This window comes from Populus alba, unplaced genomic scaffold, assembly GCF_005239225.2.
Source record: "Populus alba unplaced genomic scaffold, ASM523922v2 scaf18, whole genome shotgun sequence".
Classification (NCBI taxonomy): domain Eukaryota; kingdom Viridiplantae; phylum Streptophyta; class Magnoliopsida; order Malpighiales; family Salicaceae; genus Populus; species Populus alba.
Window position 1 is genome coordinate 1,653,499 of NW_027340131.1, and position 15,278 is coordinate 1,668,776.

At 36.2% G+C, this 15,278-nt stretch overlaps 1 protein-coding gene across 4 annotated transcripts; it reads left to right on the top strand.

Moving 5' to 3' along the window:
- Positions 1 to 5,524: 5,524 nt before the first annotated feature.
- LOC118056184 (membrane protein of ER body-like protein) lies at positions 5,525 to 12,566 on the top strand. Of its 4 annotated transcripts, none has more exons than XM_035068324.2 (9): positions 5,526 to 6,034; positions 6,302 to 6,457; positions 6,971 to 7,624; positions 8,539 to 8,676; positions 9,415 to 9,897; positions 10,400 to 10,825; positions 11,075 to 11,329; positions 11,634 to 11,695; positions 11,906 to 12,566. In XM_035068324.2, exons 1-9 carry the CDS (start codon positions 5,629 to 5,631, stop codon positions 12,356 to 12,358), a joined length of 3,033 nt encoding a protein of 1,010 aa, XP_034924215.1. In that variant the 5' UTR covers positions 5,526 to 5,628; the 3' UTR covers positions 12,359 to 12,566. The 4 variants fall into 4 exon arrangements, with proteins under 4 accessions (XP_034924219.1, XP_034924215.1, XP_034924216.1 ...); XM_035068325.2 differs by having other exon boundaries at positions 9,415 to 9,876; XM_035068328.2 differs by lacking the exon at positions 11,634 to 11,695 and having other exon boundaries at positions 5,525 to 6,034; positions 11,906 to 12,072.
- The last annotated feature ends 2,712 nt before the right edge of the window (positions 12,567 to 15,278 follow it).

The window sequence follows — 15,278 nt, forward strand, 5'->3', positions numbered from 1 at the left end:
CTGGTATAATCTCGAATGTACTCCGTCAGATGCCACTATTAGAGCTGAGTGGCTACCCATCTCAACAATCTCACCTTTATTCTTTACGGCTAGTGTATGAGTTTTTAACAGTAGAAAGCCTGAGTGCAACTGTAATTTTTGTGGTTGTGTACGAGCCCCTGTTGTCATTCAGGTTTAGAGATCCCAAAGCACTCAATATGGATCGTTCAGGCTCAGTTTTAAGGGCATTCGTTGCTTCATTTAGGAGCAAATTGCAGGCCTTTTTAGGAGGGTTCTGTTACGTACCTAGTCGCTAAGAATTGGTGCGTTATATGAAAAGAAGAAGAGTAGAAGATGTGCAGAGTTGACAACATCTGCAGCACGCAACTACTATAAAACACAGATCAAGAGAATCATATGGGTATGAAAAATAGAGAATACAGTCAATTCAGTCTCATCTCTTCTATCTCGAATTCTCTCTAACAATTTTTTTGTTCTTCACCTCATTTCTTCTTTACTTGTTAAGAAACCTTAACAGGTTCTAGTAATGGCTATCCTTTGTTTTTGTCGACCCGAAAGCAGGCAGCCCTTCTATCATATCCATCAGGCAAATTACAAACAAACTGGTGTATATTCGCCTCCCTCGATACCTTCGCTATTTCGGTTTCAGAAGCCCCTTCATTCCCATAGATGATATTGTCTCTGATTAAGTCCTCAGTTTTCGCCTCCCTTGATACCTTCCCACCCACGTTGTCTCCCCAACTTTGTCAGACTGTATTCTCTTATATCCTTCTTTACAATTATAACCTTTCATTCCCCAGGGTCATCGATTCTTAACAAAAGGGCCAAAACTGAGGACTTTCCTGATCCACTTGGCCCTGCAAGTGCCGCCTTTAATCCAGCTTCAATTTGTAAGCTGAAGTTGCGGATAACTTTCACTTCTGGTCGTAGTGGGTAGTTGAATTGGATGTTCTGAAATTCAATTATCCCCATGATCTTTTCAAGATCTGGGCTCTTTGGAACATCTAGTTCAATTTCGGTCTCTCTTTCAAGGGTTTTGAATGCAGGAGTCAGTACACCAATGGGAGAGATGACAACGGGGATGAGTGTCTATAATTCTGTGATTGGAGGTACTGCGAGGGAGAAAATCTGGTATGATCTTAGGCCATCTTCGAAGGTGGCTTGATGTTTATCAACTAAATGTGTGGGCAGAGCAGCGGCATGAGCAATATTCCATGAACAAGGGGAGACGACCTGAATGAACCCACACTCAATAGATGCTCCTCCTCATTGGATTTTCTCTTGGCTTTCTTGAGAATTTGTTCTTCACGGCAAATTGATGCAATGGTTTTATTGTTGGCTGTGGGCTCGGGAGCAAGTTCAACAAGTTCGTACTGCTTGGGTGGCATCTCTGAGGTCTTGTTCATGTTCTGCATAAAACATGTCAAGGGCCCAGGGATACGAATTTAATTAAAAAATGTTTTTTTATGGGTATATAGCTGAAAATAAAGTTAATATCCATGCATTATGAATCCAGATTCGAATTTCGCATGTATACGGAATAGGCTCCTGCTAACTAAAATTGTGAATATACGGTAGACAGCACTGACACTGATTCCTCCCATGTGGCATCTAAATACAATATTCCCAAATGTATATAGAAAATAAATTTATTTGTAATATTCTCCATACACCAAAAAATATTTAATAATTTTTTTTAATATTTTAATAAAAAATAATAAATCAAAATGTATTATTTTCTAACTAATTTTTTTAATATATCAAGAGACAAATTTCTAGCTTATTTTTCATTATATCACTAAACATATTAATATATTTTACTAAAAAAATATTTAACAATGTTATATGCCTATAATATTATATTTAAAATATTCATACTATATGTATAATAATATTTTATAAAATAAACTATATGTAAATATATGATATAACAAATTCTTTTTTTTCCCTCATCGTTACATTTTTTTATATCTCATTCTTTTATAGTAAATGATCAAATAGTTACATATATATATATATATATATATGTTAGATAAATTTAAAAAAAAATTAAAAGTGATTTTTCAGTTTAATTTTCATAGCATAGTCAAATATTGAAAAATATTTTTCAATTTATTTTTCATGACATTCCCTAACATAAAATAATAAACTTTTCATAAAAATCACTTAAAAAAAAACATATTTTTAAACAAACAAACAAATCCTTACTTTTATTATGGTTTTTTTTTTGTTCCTCACTATGTCAAATTACGGGAAAAAAAAGAGCCCAAGGAAATTCACTACCATTGGCACTATGGATTGGCACAACTTTCCTTGCTGCATTTTCTTGGAGCAAGAGGTATTTATTAAATAAAATAATTAATTGCATTGAATTATTATTGTTTTGATATTTATTTAACTTATAATTAATAGATTATTAGACATCTTACTTTAAAGAAAGATTGATCATTGCTTCAATTGTCTACACCTGCGGGATGGATATATGAATAACAATGTTCCTGCTAGTATGTTTTGAGATGGTTGAGCTACATCACTTGGATTGAGTAATGTGATAGTTCAGCTACAAACAACACATTCTAATTAATATTAATACAAGTGATGCTTTGCACTCTATTACTTGTAGGGGTAAAAACGATGATTATGATTGGTTAAGTCATCATAGCACTTATATATCATAGTGGGATGCATAAAAAAATGAGATATTTACATAAATGCATTATATAATTATTGACGACGAGTATATGGTTGGGTACATAAATATATCACGACAGATTATTACTTTGGATCCCAAGAAAGTTCCTCCACCTAGATATATGCAGTACGAGCAACATGCCCAACATAGTGAACATCACGTAGCTAATAAAGGTTTTTTTTTTAATGATTAATATATGTTAATCGTTGAGTTTTATGTATTTATATTTTAATTTAAGATTAATTTCTTATTAATATTATGTTGACTTCATGCTACGAGAGGGTTGGGAGACCACATCTCATCTTCGTAATATTGACGAAGAAAGTAAAGTTCACACCATAACATTCAGATGATTAAATATTTGTCACATTGGATTTAAAATCTTTGAAAAAAAGCTAATTCTTGATGATGTCATGGCAGGGGATAGGACCACTAAAAAACTATGATTTTATAAATTATTTTTAGGCTCAAAACACGAAAATAACCCAAAACCTCATAGTAGCCAAAATGGTTTGACCGTTTTGGTTACAATCCAACTATTTATCAAATACAATTGTTTTTCAAAACGATTTTCTTGAGAATACCGTTTAAAAAGATTATATTTTATTAATGTTGTGGTTATGAACCACAACATTTGTTGTTGTAGTTATGAAACACGACATATATCTAATGTTGTGTTTATGAACTGTGATATTATTGAGATATCGTGTTTCTAAACTGCGATATCTTTAAACTGTATTATTTCATCAAAATATTTTTTATTTTGTGTTATTTCAACATTTAATTATATTTTAGGTGCTAATTATCCAATTTATCCTATATATTTGGTAAGCAATATAAATGAATAATACAAAAATTCAAAGATCGGAAAGAAAGACATAAGATCAAAGGCATATATAAAGCAGAGAAGAAAAGACTGACGCATGGTTTATTAATGAAGTAACACATTAGCAAAAAAAAAAAAAAAAAAAACAGCGTAATTGCATATTTTTATATATTACTAAACCCTAAACTACAATATTTAAATTGATATGACGGTTGAAAATATATATAAAAAATAATTGATGTATCAATTTTATTTTGTATTTTGGAATTGTTGCTGTGCTCGGACTGCTATCTAGGCAGGTGGACTTGCTAAGCAGGTAGGATATAAACACAATGACATGTATTTTTTTTTTTAAAAAAATATTTTTATAATTTTTATTTTATTTTAAATTAATTTTTATTTTATTTTATATTAGTTTGATGTGCTGATATAAAAATAATTTTTAAAATATAAAAAATATTATTTTAATATATTTTAAAATAAAAAATATTTTAAAATAATAATTATTGTATTCTCAAACACATTCAAAACGGTTGTTGTTGTGGTAGGAGTGCCTTTCGTTTTGTATTTCAGTTAAGACTCCGGTTCTGAGGTTCTAAGGTTTGTGTGTTTTGGGCTTGTTGGAGGAGAAACAAGGGGGTTTAACGCTCTTTTCAGCCTCTTGGATCAATTTGGACCATTTCTTCGTAGCAGTGAGCTCTTAACACTGGGCCCTTGAAGCCTCTGGTAATATCATAAACAATTCCATTTGTCTTTTGAATATGAGAATCGGTGCGTTGCTTCGTTGGGGTCACCCCAGGTTAATTGATTCATTAAATAATAGCATTTATAGATATCAGTGCATATTTATGTGCTTAAACAAATAGGTGGCTGTCGTTTTTTCCCCGTGTCTGGATAGAGATATCGATCAGTATTTGTTAAATGCCACGATGTTGCACGTGGGCAAGGTTGATAGAGGTGGGACCGGAAATGAATATCTTATTTGGTAGCAATAAATGTAGAAGTCAAGCCGAGCACCAGTCAAGCTCACCTCACCATCAAGGTGGAATAATAAAAATAAATAAATAAATACTAGTATTAGAACGGTGCGGTCAACGATTGGGGATCCAGCGTGTCAATCCCAAATTAATTATGTGTAAATAAATTAGTACTTTAATGAGTGATCATTTAATTTAATGGCATCCACGGAGTTGATTTTTGCTATAAAAAAACCATAAATGAAAGTAAACGTTGACAGTGCGGGGAATGGGAAGAAAGGGAGGCCCATTCCCACATCTTCACACCTCAGCGCCAGTGCAACGTGCAGCTCATGTGACATTCGGTGCGGTCATGGTTGGCCTACTTTTCCACTGTCTGGATTCCTTTTTTCTGACTTTTCCCAGTTAATCGGATTCAATGCAATCGTAGCCAAGACAAAACAAGAGCTCCCCCCCCCCCCCTGCAGAGATAGAGATAAATGTAGCAAAAGCACACTTCACGGGTGTACTTGAGAGTTCTTAGCACAGTGTGGTAATGATATGTTTCCAAACTAACACTGTTCAAATAATAATTCCCAATCGGTAATTAATACACGCACATAACACATGCATTTCAAATTCTTGTTCTCATGCAAATTAATTCATCCCCTCAAGAGTTTACATTCGTATTTTATTAAAAAAAAATTAATGGTTATGAGATAAACAAAAATAATCCAATGATCATAAAAAAAAAACATTACACAAAAAGAGAAAAAAGATGAGAGGAAAAAAAAGAAGAAATATGATAAGTCCTGTTTTTTTTCCTTGTTTTTTGTGCATTGTTATTTTTTTTATATTAATTGAATTATTTTTTAATTTATTTTATAGCTATTGATCCTTTATAAAATATGAATGTTTACTTAATTTGCCGGATAAAGAAAATTTAAGCTGCGGCATATGATATCTGCACGTTTTAACATGTGCTAGTTTGTGAATTATTTTCTTAATTGTGCTGTGAAAAACCTGGACTCAGTAGTATTTAATATATATTTATTACAGAAGGAGCGAGTGGCTATCAAGTACTCGTTTGACTCGAAAGCCAGAGAGTTTAGCTTGGCCTCAACTAATCCAACCTCCATCTCTCTCGAAGTGGAATGGCATCTCCTACTCCCTCCCCCCCTAGCCAAATACCATTGGAAAATCAGAAACAAGAATTGGTGCCCGATGAGGAGGAGGAAGTGCTGTCTCTTCAAAGGCATTGCAGTAGCAGCGACGGCGGCGGCGGCGGCAACAACAACAAAACTTCTGCAAACACTGCTCTGCTCGTTGATATTTTTTCTACCAATGGTAATGAAAATGGAAATGGAACTAGAATTAGTAGCCTTATCAGCAGCAGCAGCAATAACAGTCTTAACGAGGACTCAGAGACTCCGAAAGTAGGAGTATCATCACCCTGTACTGTATCTCCGCATAAACACAGTGGGGATGATGATAAGGACAAGGATGAGAGCGAAGAGAGAGCCCATCACCTAAACAGCGTTTACTTTGACCAACACCATGGTATGCTACTCCTCAATCTTATCAACATTTCTCTTCTCTTCTTCTCTGTCCATTCCACCACCTTCCACTTAATTTTACTTAAGATATTATTGCTTAAACTCTCTTCTTCTCCTCTTAATCTCCGAAAGTAGATTATTCTGTTGATTTCAATTGTTGGATTAATTGCAATCTTCAAAATCTCTCTTCTTTTTTTCCTTTCTTTTCTTTGTGGAGTTTTATTTTGGTGCCTGGTGTATGTATATTACATTTCCTTTTGTTTCGGTGAAGGAATATGGAAATGTCACCACTGCAATTGGACCTACTGCGTTGAAACTCCCTGTTTTGATCATAAAGAGTGCTCGCACACGCACACTCACACGCACAGCCTCATAAATCTCAAAACTTTTAATCAACAGCAACCATGTTTGGTTTTTGGAACTAAAGGTTAGTAGAAGCCAAACATTTCTCCGCAGTGGAGTGCTACTTTCACTTACTTTTAGTGAAACTGCAAATATTTACGGTGCCCTTCACTCCTATGATTCATTCCAGCATGCTGCCTTTTCTATTCCATGCCAAGAAAATGTAGAATAAGATTTAGTCAATCAGCATCCTATTTGCACCCTGGTCCCAATTCAGTAATGTTCTCGCAGGATGCCTACTTTTGTGAGATATTGAATGGTTGATTCGGAATGAATGGAGCGACTACTCGTGCTTCGTGTTACCAAAATCTGCCTATATGTGGATATCAAATTCAAGATTATTGCAAGAAGTCATAAGAAATTGAGACCCAACAATTATGAACTGATAACTGATATTTCCACTTGCCACTCATTATCGTGAATTTGCTACTTTTGCATGATCCTACACTATTCTTCAGATATCTTCTTGTGTAATTGTGCATATATTTTATTGATCCATGTTCTGCTAATGAAATGCTCGCCTTCTGCATGAATGCAGGTGCTGATTCCATTAATGGAGCTTCTGGCGTGAACTGTGGTGGTGTTACATGTTCTGTTTTGGACACAAGTCCCAGATATGCTGAAGTCCTTGTAAAGAATTCTGAGATTCAGAAAAGTCTAGTCAAGGATGACAGCCTTCAATTTGGGGAAAATATGGATAATGAAGGGTTTTCTGGTTCAGGTCTTCCACCTTTAGAAGACACAGTCGAAGAACACAATTTTGAATCAAAACCTTCTGACAGTGAAACTAGAGTAGATGGAGATTTGGACTTGATAGAAGAAATAGACCAGGAAATGACAGAATTCGATGTTGAGAAGGTGTTAGAGAAGCAGAATACACATGATTTGTATTGCCCGAACTGTAATTCCTGTATTACAAGAAGGGTTATCCTTCGTAGAAGAAGATGGAAGAATCGAAATGCACGTCGTAAACCAAAACACGCCAAAGGTGACACAATTGTTCCCTCTGAATCGAATGGCAATTCTACCTATTCAGATGCCAATTCTGCTGATTCAGCCAGTGGTCCGGGTCATGATATAGCTAACATTTGTTCAAACGATAGCCCAACACCTGCAGTCGAAGATCATAATTGCGATAGAGAACCAGATGTATTCAGATGCTTATCATGCTTCAGCTTCTTTATTCCTGCAGGTATAGTAGTGATCCCTACTCAGTGAAGAATATGTCATTATGTTAATCCTTTTATTATCTTTGGCATGGTAGCTTGTAAGAACGATGATTGATCTATGTGTGCTTCCTGCTTCATGATTTTTTGGGAGGTGCTGCTTCAAATGTCTTAATATACCTATATATGGATATTATTGCTTCGAATGAACATCAATTAGCAACCTATCAAACACTAGATGGTCATGATAAGAAATAGAAGAGTCCTTATTAAGTGAGTTGATGTGTGCACACATCACCAAGGCTTGGTCTGTTAATTTATTCTTCAAGGTATGGTTTTTTTATCTTGTCAAAGGTGAGTTTGTTATTCTAAACTACATATCATATGAACACAATTTTTTTTTTTGTTCTTTATTGTTCAATGCTTGCAACTTATGTTTCACTTTTTTCAAAATGAAACAGGTCACAAACATGTTCGGATCCTAAGATTTTTCGATTCCAAGTTGAGGCAGTCTTTGCTTTGCTAGTGATTCAACATTTTTTGAAAATGCTTTGTTGTTTCCACATGAAAAAAAAACTTATGCTATTATTGCTTTTTAATACGATGGTATTAAGTTTTGTTTAATGAATATATCTCTTTGCTGATCAAAGGGAAAGTTGATGATGAGTGTGTCACATGCTCTGCCATTTGGCTGATGATGATGAGTGTTTGAGGGTAGTTATCTTCGTTTGTTCTTTCCCTTCTTTTTCCATTTTATTGGTGCGTGAGATGCCCACCAATTTTGAGTAGTCTTCATTTCATGATGGATTTTCAATTTTTCAGACTGAGGCTATCATTCTAAAATGTTCTCATCAATGAATAAGGATCCATTCTTGACTTATTCATACTATCAAGGGCCATATCTGCTCTGAAAGATGAACTCTTTTGTTAAATTATACAGGGAATGGTTTTAAATTGTTTCGGGTATCATCCACTGAGAATGAAAATGTTCGAGATCCTCAGAAGACATCAACAGCCAACACAAATTGGTTCTTCTCTATTTTTGCAACTCGTAAGAGGAAAACAACCACTGAGCAAGGTAGTTCTTTTGTACACAACATACTCATTAGCACAATGATTTTTGCATAAGACATTTTATACTGTTCAGGATTTTTCCCTGTGCCTTTGAATGCTTGCTCTAAAATTCTAAACATGTCGTTGCTTGTTTGAAAAAGGTTTCATGCTCTCGTTAGCCCGAAGTTCTTGATTCTATGTATTTTGATGTGCAATGATGTTAGCATCTTGTTTCTTATAAACTTTCAGCATGGCCTACTGTTGCTACTTTTAACAGGTTGATGCTTGAGAGTTGGGACTGGGGAAAGAGAGACTGTTAGGTACTCTTGGAAATGCCGTCTTATTATCAAGATTTAGCAACAATGATATTGTTAAAGTAAGATGACATTTCCAGGAGCACTTAATAATATTTAATCGACTGTGAAATTGGAACAAGCCAGATCACAATATCTCATGGTTGCAAATTGCTGAACTTTACAATTGAGGTTTAAATTTGCATTTCTAGTTAAAGATGTTGTTTCTAGGAATGTTAGTTTAGAGCCTTTGGCATCATCAATTTGCTATGCTTGTTTCTCTCACAATTATATGTTACTAGAAGTATGCAATTTATTGACAAATTGATTCCAACCGAACTTAATTACACATCATTCCTAATGAGACCGGCTGAGACTATGCCACCAGGTTGTTGTGTGCAGATGTTGAAACCTATATGAATGCAAGGATTTTCAGACCACAGGAATGCTTAGTTGATATGCTGTTGCAGGTAATGCCGCAGTGGACCATACTCAAGCACGTGGAATGAATCAGGACGCCTCATCAGGCTTCCCTAACAATTTTACATCCTCAAATGGAAATGATCATTCTGTAATGCCACATGCTGAAAGAACTATAGTAAAAACGGGTGAACATCCCGAAAGTTCTTATTCTAAGCCTCACCAAAGTGGAGCAGAATCTCTGAATCCTTCAACAATGGAGCCTTTATTGCTTGATAAATCACCGCAAGGAATAAACCTGAAGTCCAATTTGACATCTAGGAATGGGATACTTGGAGATCAAAATGGTCCTCTCCTTTCTGTTGATTTACCATTGGTTGAATCCTCTTCAATTGCAGGAATATTAAATAATATGGGAGGTGCATCTCTTAAACCTGGAATGGGGATTGTAAGTTCCTCAAGGGAAACAAAATTCAATGAAACTGCATTGATCAGTGCCAGAGAGAAATCAGGTGATGCAGCTGGAAACTCAGGTATGACAGAACTTTAAGTTCCCATTTTAAAAGAATGAGGAGTCGGCAGATGATTTGGACAGATGCTTTTTGGTTATTTGATCCATGTTTTTGTCCCTCCTAATTAGACTTCACTCCTGTAATATTTCATTTTGTGAATTTCTTGCTGGTGGGATTGGGAAGCTCTATGGTCTTGTCTTTTCTTGAGTTATGAATATAAGCCTGTGCATGTGTTGTTGGTCAGTCTAATGCTAAATCTACATGCCGGAGAAAAATATTATACCATGGATTTTCGCTCAACTACGTTATATGGCTAAGCCTATTTAATCTGAGCGAGTTGTGTTTCAATGTGCAAGTGCAATTTTCTTTGTTTGATGTGTCTGCACATGCATGATTGTGTTCTCATGACATTGATGCTCCAAATGTCTGCGTACCCTTTCTATTTTTTTGTTGCTTCAGCAGTAATTTGACCATGGGAACACTAATACACCATACTACATTTTTGCTGTGCAATCTTGTGCAGGTGGGTCTTTAATGAACCATGCTATCATGGATACTGTTCAACTGTTACCATACTCTTCAGGTAGCATGGAAGGCCTCAAGGAAAATGCACCGTTTAGACCTTGGCAAGGTGGGGTGAATCCTCCAGAGTATTCAACTTCCAAATGTTTAATCCCTGAGCAGTCGGAGATACAAATAGAAGAGAAATTCAACATGGCAAAAGGGAATGAAAAACCTTTACAAAATGGCCAGGCCCCGTCAACACAAGGAACTTCATTGCCCTCTCAATTATATTCTGAAGGAGGATTTATAAATGATGCTGCTTTGAAACACCATGAAGTAGGAAAAGGTTCTCTCAATTCTTTGAGCCAAGGAACCTCAAGGCCTGAAAAAGAGAAAGTCAATATGGGAGAAAATGAAGTTAATGCTATGGAAAACAAAAATATAGGTATGCACAAGACTCGAGGGTCTTGAAATCCTCTCTCATTTGAATTGGACAGGTTTTCATTATTGTAACTTGATTCTGCTGTCAAATTTTATTCTAAGAATAAAATTATGTTTTTTTTCAATCACTCAAGTTCCTTTTCATTATGTTTTTTTTTCCCTTAACACCAAAGATCAACTGCCGGTCGAGCTAGAAATTCATGCACTATCATTTGTTACCTGAGTGATTGTTTGACGTGAAGATATGATGCAGGGAATGATGTCATAGTCACCATTGAAAAGGAGCCACCAAAACGTGGAGATTCTGAGATTGTCTGTATTGATTCAGTAGAACCTACAAGCTTGCTGAACAGTACGAACCAGACAAATGCGAGTGAACGAAAAGGTGCTGGAGTAGGTGAATCCTGGCAATGGGAGATTTTAAAAAGCATTGTATATGGTGGTTTAATAGAATCAATTACAAGTCTAGGTGTTGTGTCTTCTGCTGCTGGTGCTGGTGCTGGAACTTGTAAGTATCAAAATTTTTTTTATCTCTAAATTATACTCTTATCGTACTGATTTATGAAGACATTCAATCTAGTTTTATCTCCTTTTGAATTAAATTGCAACATTTTTAATGTGCTTCTGCTTTTATTTGGTGCAAGGAACCTGTGTAACCAATCTGTTTCTGAAGTTTGTGAACACAAGCTTCCTTCCAACAAATTTTATTTCGTGTCTCGTATTTCTTGTCATTGCCTCTTTCGAGTTTAGTAGAAATAAATAGTTGATCAGTAACAGCAACTGGTGACTTTGTTAACCTGCGTTTTCTACAGTGAACATTATAGCACTTGGCTTGGCAAATTTGATAGGAGGGCTTTTCATAATTGGTCATAATGTGAGTAAGCTTCCCTGTCAGTCCTTGTTGAAAGAATCCATGCATACGAAATTCAATATGTAGTAGAAAGGGCTATAATTAGGCTTGTATTTTGCTGTTATTAGTATACAAGAAATATCAAACACGTTAAGATATAAGAGGGCTGAGCCTGAGGTCTGAGGTTCGAGTCGTCTTCTGTTTGTTCACCTAGTTTTGGTATTATTTTTGCAGCTTGTGGATCTGAAAAATGATCGTTCCAGTCGAGTGAATGAGCAGGAGGATCGATACCAAGAAACACTAGGACGAAGGGACAGCTTTTCATTACATGCAACGCTATCTATTTTATCATTCCTTATCTTTGGCCTCCTGCCTCCTGTCATGTATGGATTCTCGTTTCGGAAGAGTGATGATAGAGATCTCAAGCTTGCAGCAGTTGGTGGGGCCTCTCTTTTTTGCATCATATTGCTGGCTACAGGTAAGGCCCACATTCAGAGGAAGCAGCCCAAGGCATACATCAGCACTGTATTATACTTCTTTTGCATTGGGCTTATGGCCTCGGGCGCTTCTTATGTTGTTGGGGACCTCGTCGGCAAGCTATTGCAGAAAATAAGTGGGTTTGAGTCTAACTTGGCCTTTCCGGAGTTGAAACCAACGGAGCCGACGACGACATGGGCATCTTATTGAAGTAATTGAAAACTCTGAAGCAGAGGAGGAGAAGCATCTTTTCTTCTTCTTTATGTTTTTTTTTTCTTAAATAACTAATTTCAAATTGTTAGTACCATAGAACAGTTTTTACTTTGGTAATATTACTGTATTTCAAATCGAACAACCATGTAATCGAATAATAAAATAATAAATAATCTTTGAATAAATATGAACCGACTTATTACTTGTATAATTATTGTTATACTAATAATAATTGGATTAAGACTTGTGTAGTTGAATAATGGATGTTTAAGATAACAGGCCAATCATTCAATTTTTGCAATTTGATTAATTTATTTCTTTTTCTTTTTTTTTTTGTCAAAAAAAGTGATGGTTTAACGTGAAAAGCTAAGATGACTGACTGATAGCTTGAAATGAAAGCATTTCTTCTCTTTGTTTTCACTTTTGCTTTTACCAATGGTTATATTAGAGCAACACCAGGCCATGTACTAAGAGCAAAACGTTTTACCAGGTATTTATTTCACAAACATAATTTCTTTTGAATGTCATTAAAGAACCTTTTGTACTTATCTGACATGCTCATAATTTATTACTTCATGTAGAATTAGTATAACAATAAATAAATAAATAAATAATAAAACTTATTTAGTTAGATAATAATTTAATCATTTCGTTTTTACAATTCCATCCATTCTTATCACCAAAATAAGTGGCAGCTAATCTGTTAATATATAGAAACATGAGATATTTACCTGTAAGAAAATATTATCGCAGTTTAGAAACATGAAATAATATTTTGCTTATTTATGTTTTTTTTTTCGGCTCAACCCGTTTGTGATATAGTCGAAACTTTTCATGGCTGGTTAATATATAGTAGAAAATTTAAGTTAAAGCTATAAATTTATTATATTCTCATCATCGTACCTCTCATAGTAGACATTTCAATGAGGTGATTATTCCAAAAGTTTAAACTGTTGTTTGAAAAATGGCAAGTAATTAGAAATTGTATGGGAGAAAATTGCCATGAATGATATCTATTTACAGTTCTTCATGGTTTTGACGCGGACGCATTCCTAATAAATCCAATATTCACATCCACCAATGAATTTGAAATGTGATTCTAAAATAAAGATTTGCTTACAAATTAAATTTTGATTCAGAAGATTCAAGAAGTATAGACACAGAGGAATCATTCACATTTGAATCTGTCGTGCGTGCATAACAAGAAAGAATAAAATCTCAAAAGTTTTAACTGCCTTTTTTTGTTGACGAATAAATTAATTTTTTTTAAATCTACACCTATCTACCTTAACCTTTGAAAAATAAACTTCTTTCCTAATGAATTATTACCTAGTTGATTGACTGCTTAAGGTAACGATGCACTTGCACCTCCTTTTTTGTTTACTTTTTTCCCACCCTAATTATATATTACTTTTTCAGTGATCCAAACATCACCACATCCGAGGACGTCACACCTTAACAACAACTCTTGAAGAAGGCGAAATCCATCAGCTCAGGACTTTACACTTACAAGAACAAGTTCACCAATACTGTGTTGATCATGAATCTGTAAGATGAAGCGCAAAAATAATCTGCCTTCCGTCTCTTTCAACTTGTTGCCAAGCTTTTTATTTATCTGTTTCAATTTATCTCTTGGCTGTACCGCAAACCTTATTGCACCGATTTGGGCGTTAGGTAGCAGGAGATCAATGACCATATAGCAGTGCTTTGTAGGGTTTTGGGGTTTTAGGAATTTGGCTTGATGTTTAGGATTTTAGATTTTAGGTTTCGATTTTTAGGGTTTAGGGTTAAGAGTTTGGAGTTTCAGTTTTTAGGGTTTGAAGTTTCGATTTTTGGGTTTTAAGGATTTTAGGGTTAGGGGATCCAGGTTTCGGGTTTTAGGGTTTACGGTTTTAAGGTTATGATTTTTTTGGATTTAGGGGCTTTGGGGTTGTGGGGTTCGGGGTTTCGGGGTTTCGGGGTTTCGGGTTTAGGGTTTCGGGTTTCAGGGTTCAGGGTTCAGGGTTCAGGGTTCAGGGTTCAGGGTTTTAGGGTTTAGGGACCCCGAGGGTCGTGGCGTACCGGTAGAGAGCGTGCACTCCGCATAAGCGGGGACGGGTTCGACGCTGGGCGTTGTATCCCCTCGTAAGAGCCTGGGTCAGCAGGGGGTTTCGCCTCGTACTGGGCTTGGGCCTGCCCAATGGCACGCGTTTTGGGTTCCGGGAGGGGGCCTTTCCCTTCAAATCCAAAAAAAGTTTAGGGTTGAGGGTTCAGGATTTAGGGTTCAGGGTTTCAGGGTTCAGGGTTTCAGGGTTTAGGGTCAGGGTTCGGGGTTTAGGGTTTAGGGGTTAGGGTTTAGGGTTTAGGGTTTAGGGTTTTAGGGTTTAGGGTTTTGGGTTTTGGGTTTTGGGTTTTGGGTTTTGGGTTCAGGGTTCAGGGTTCAGGGTTCAGGGTTCAGGGTTCAGGGTTCAGGGTTCAGGGTTCAGGGTGTTAGGGTTTAGGGTTCAGGGTTTCGGGTTAGGGTTCAGGGTTTCGGGTTAGGGGTTCCGGGTTTCGGGTTTGGGGTTTGGGGTTTGGGGTTTAGGGTTTGGGGTTTTGGGTTTTGGGGTTTAGGGGTAGGGGTTTAGGGTTTAGGGGTTTTGGGGTTTGGGGTTTTGGGTTTGGGGTTTGGGGTTTTAGGGTTTGGGGTTTGGGGTTTGGGATTTGGGGTTTTGGGGTTTGGGATTTGGGGTTTGGGGTTTGGGGTTTGGGGTTTGGGGTTTGGGGTTTCGGGGTTTCGGGGTTTCGGGGTTTGGGGTTTAGGGTTTAGGGGTTTGGGGTTTGGGGTTTAGGGTTTGGGGTTTAGGGGTTTAGGGTTTAGGGTTTAGGGTTTAAGGGTTTAGGTTTAGGGTTTAGGGTTTAAGGGTTTAGGGTTTAGGGTTTAGGGTTTAGGGTTTAG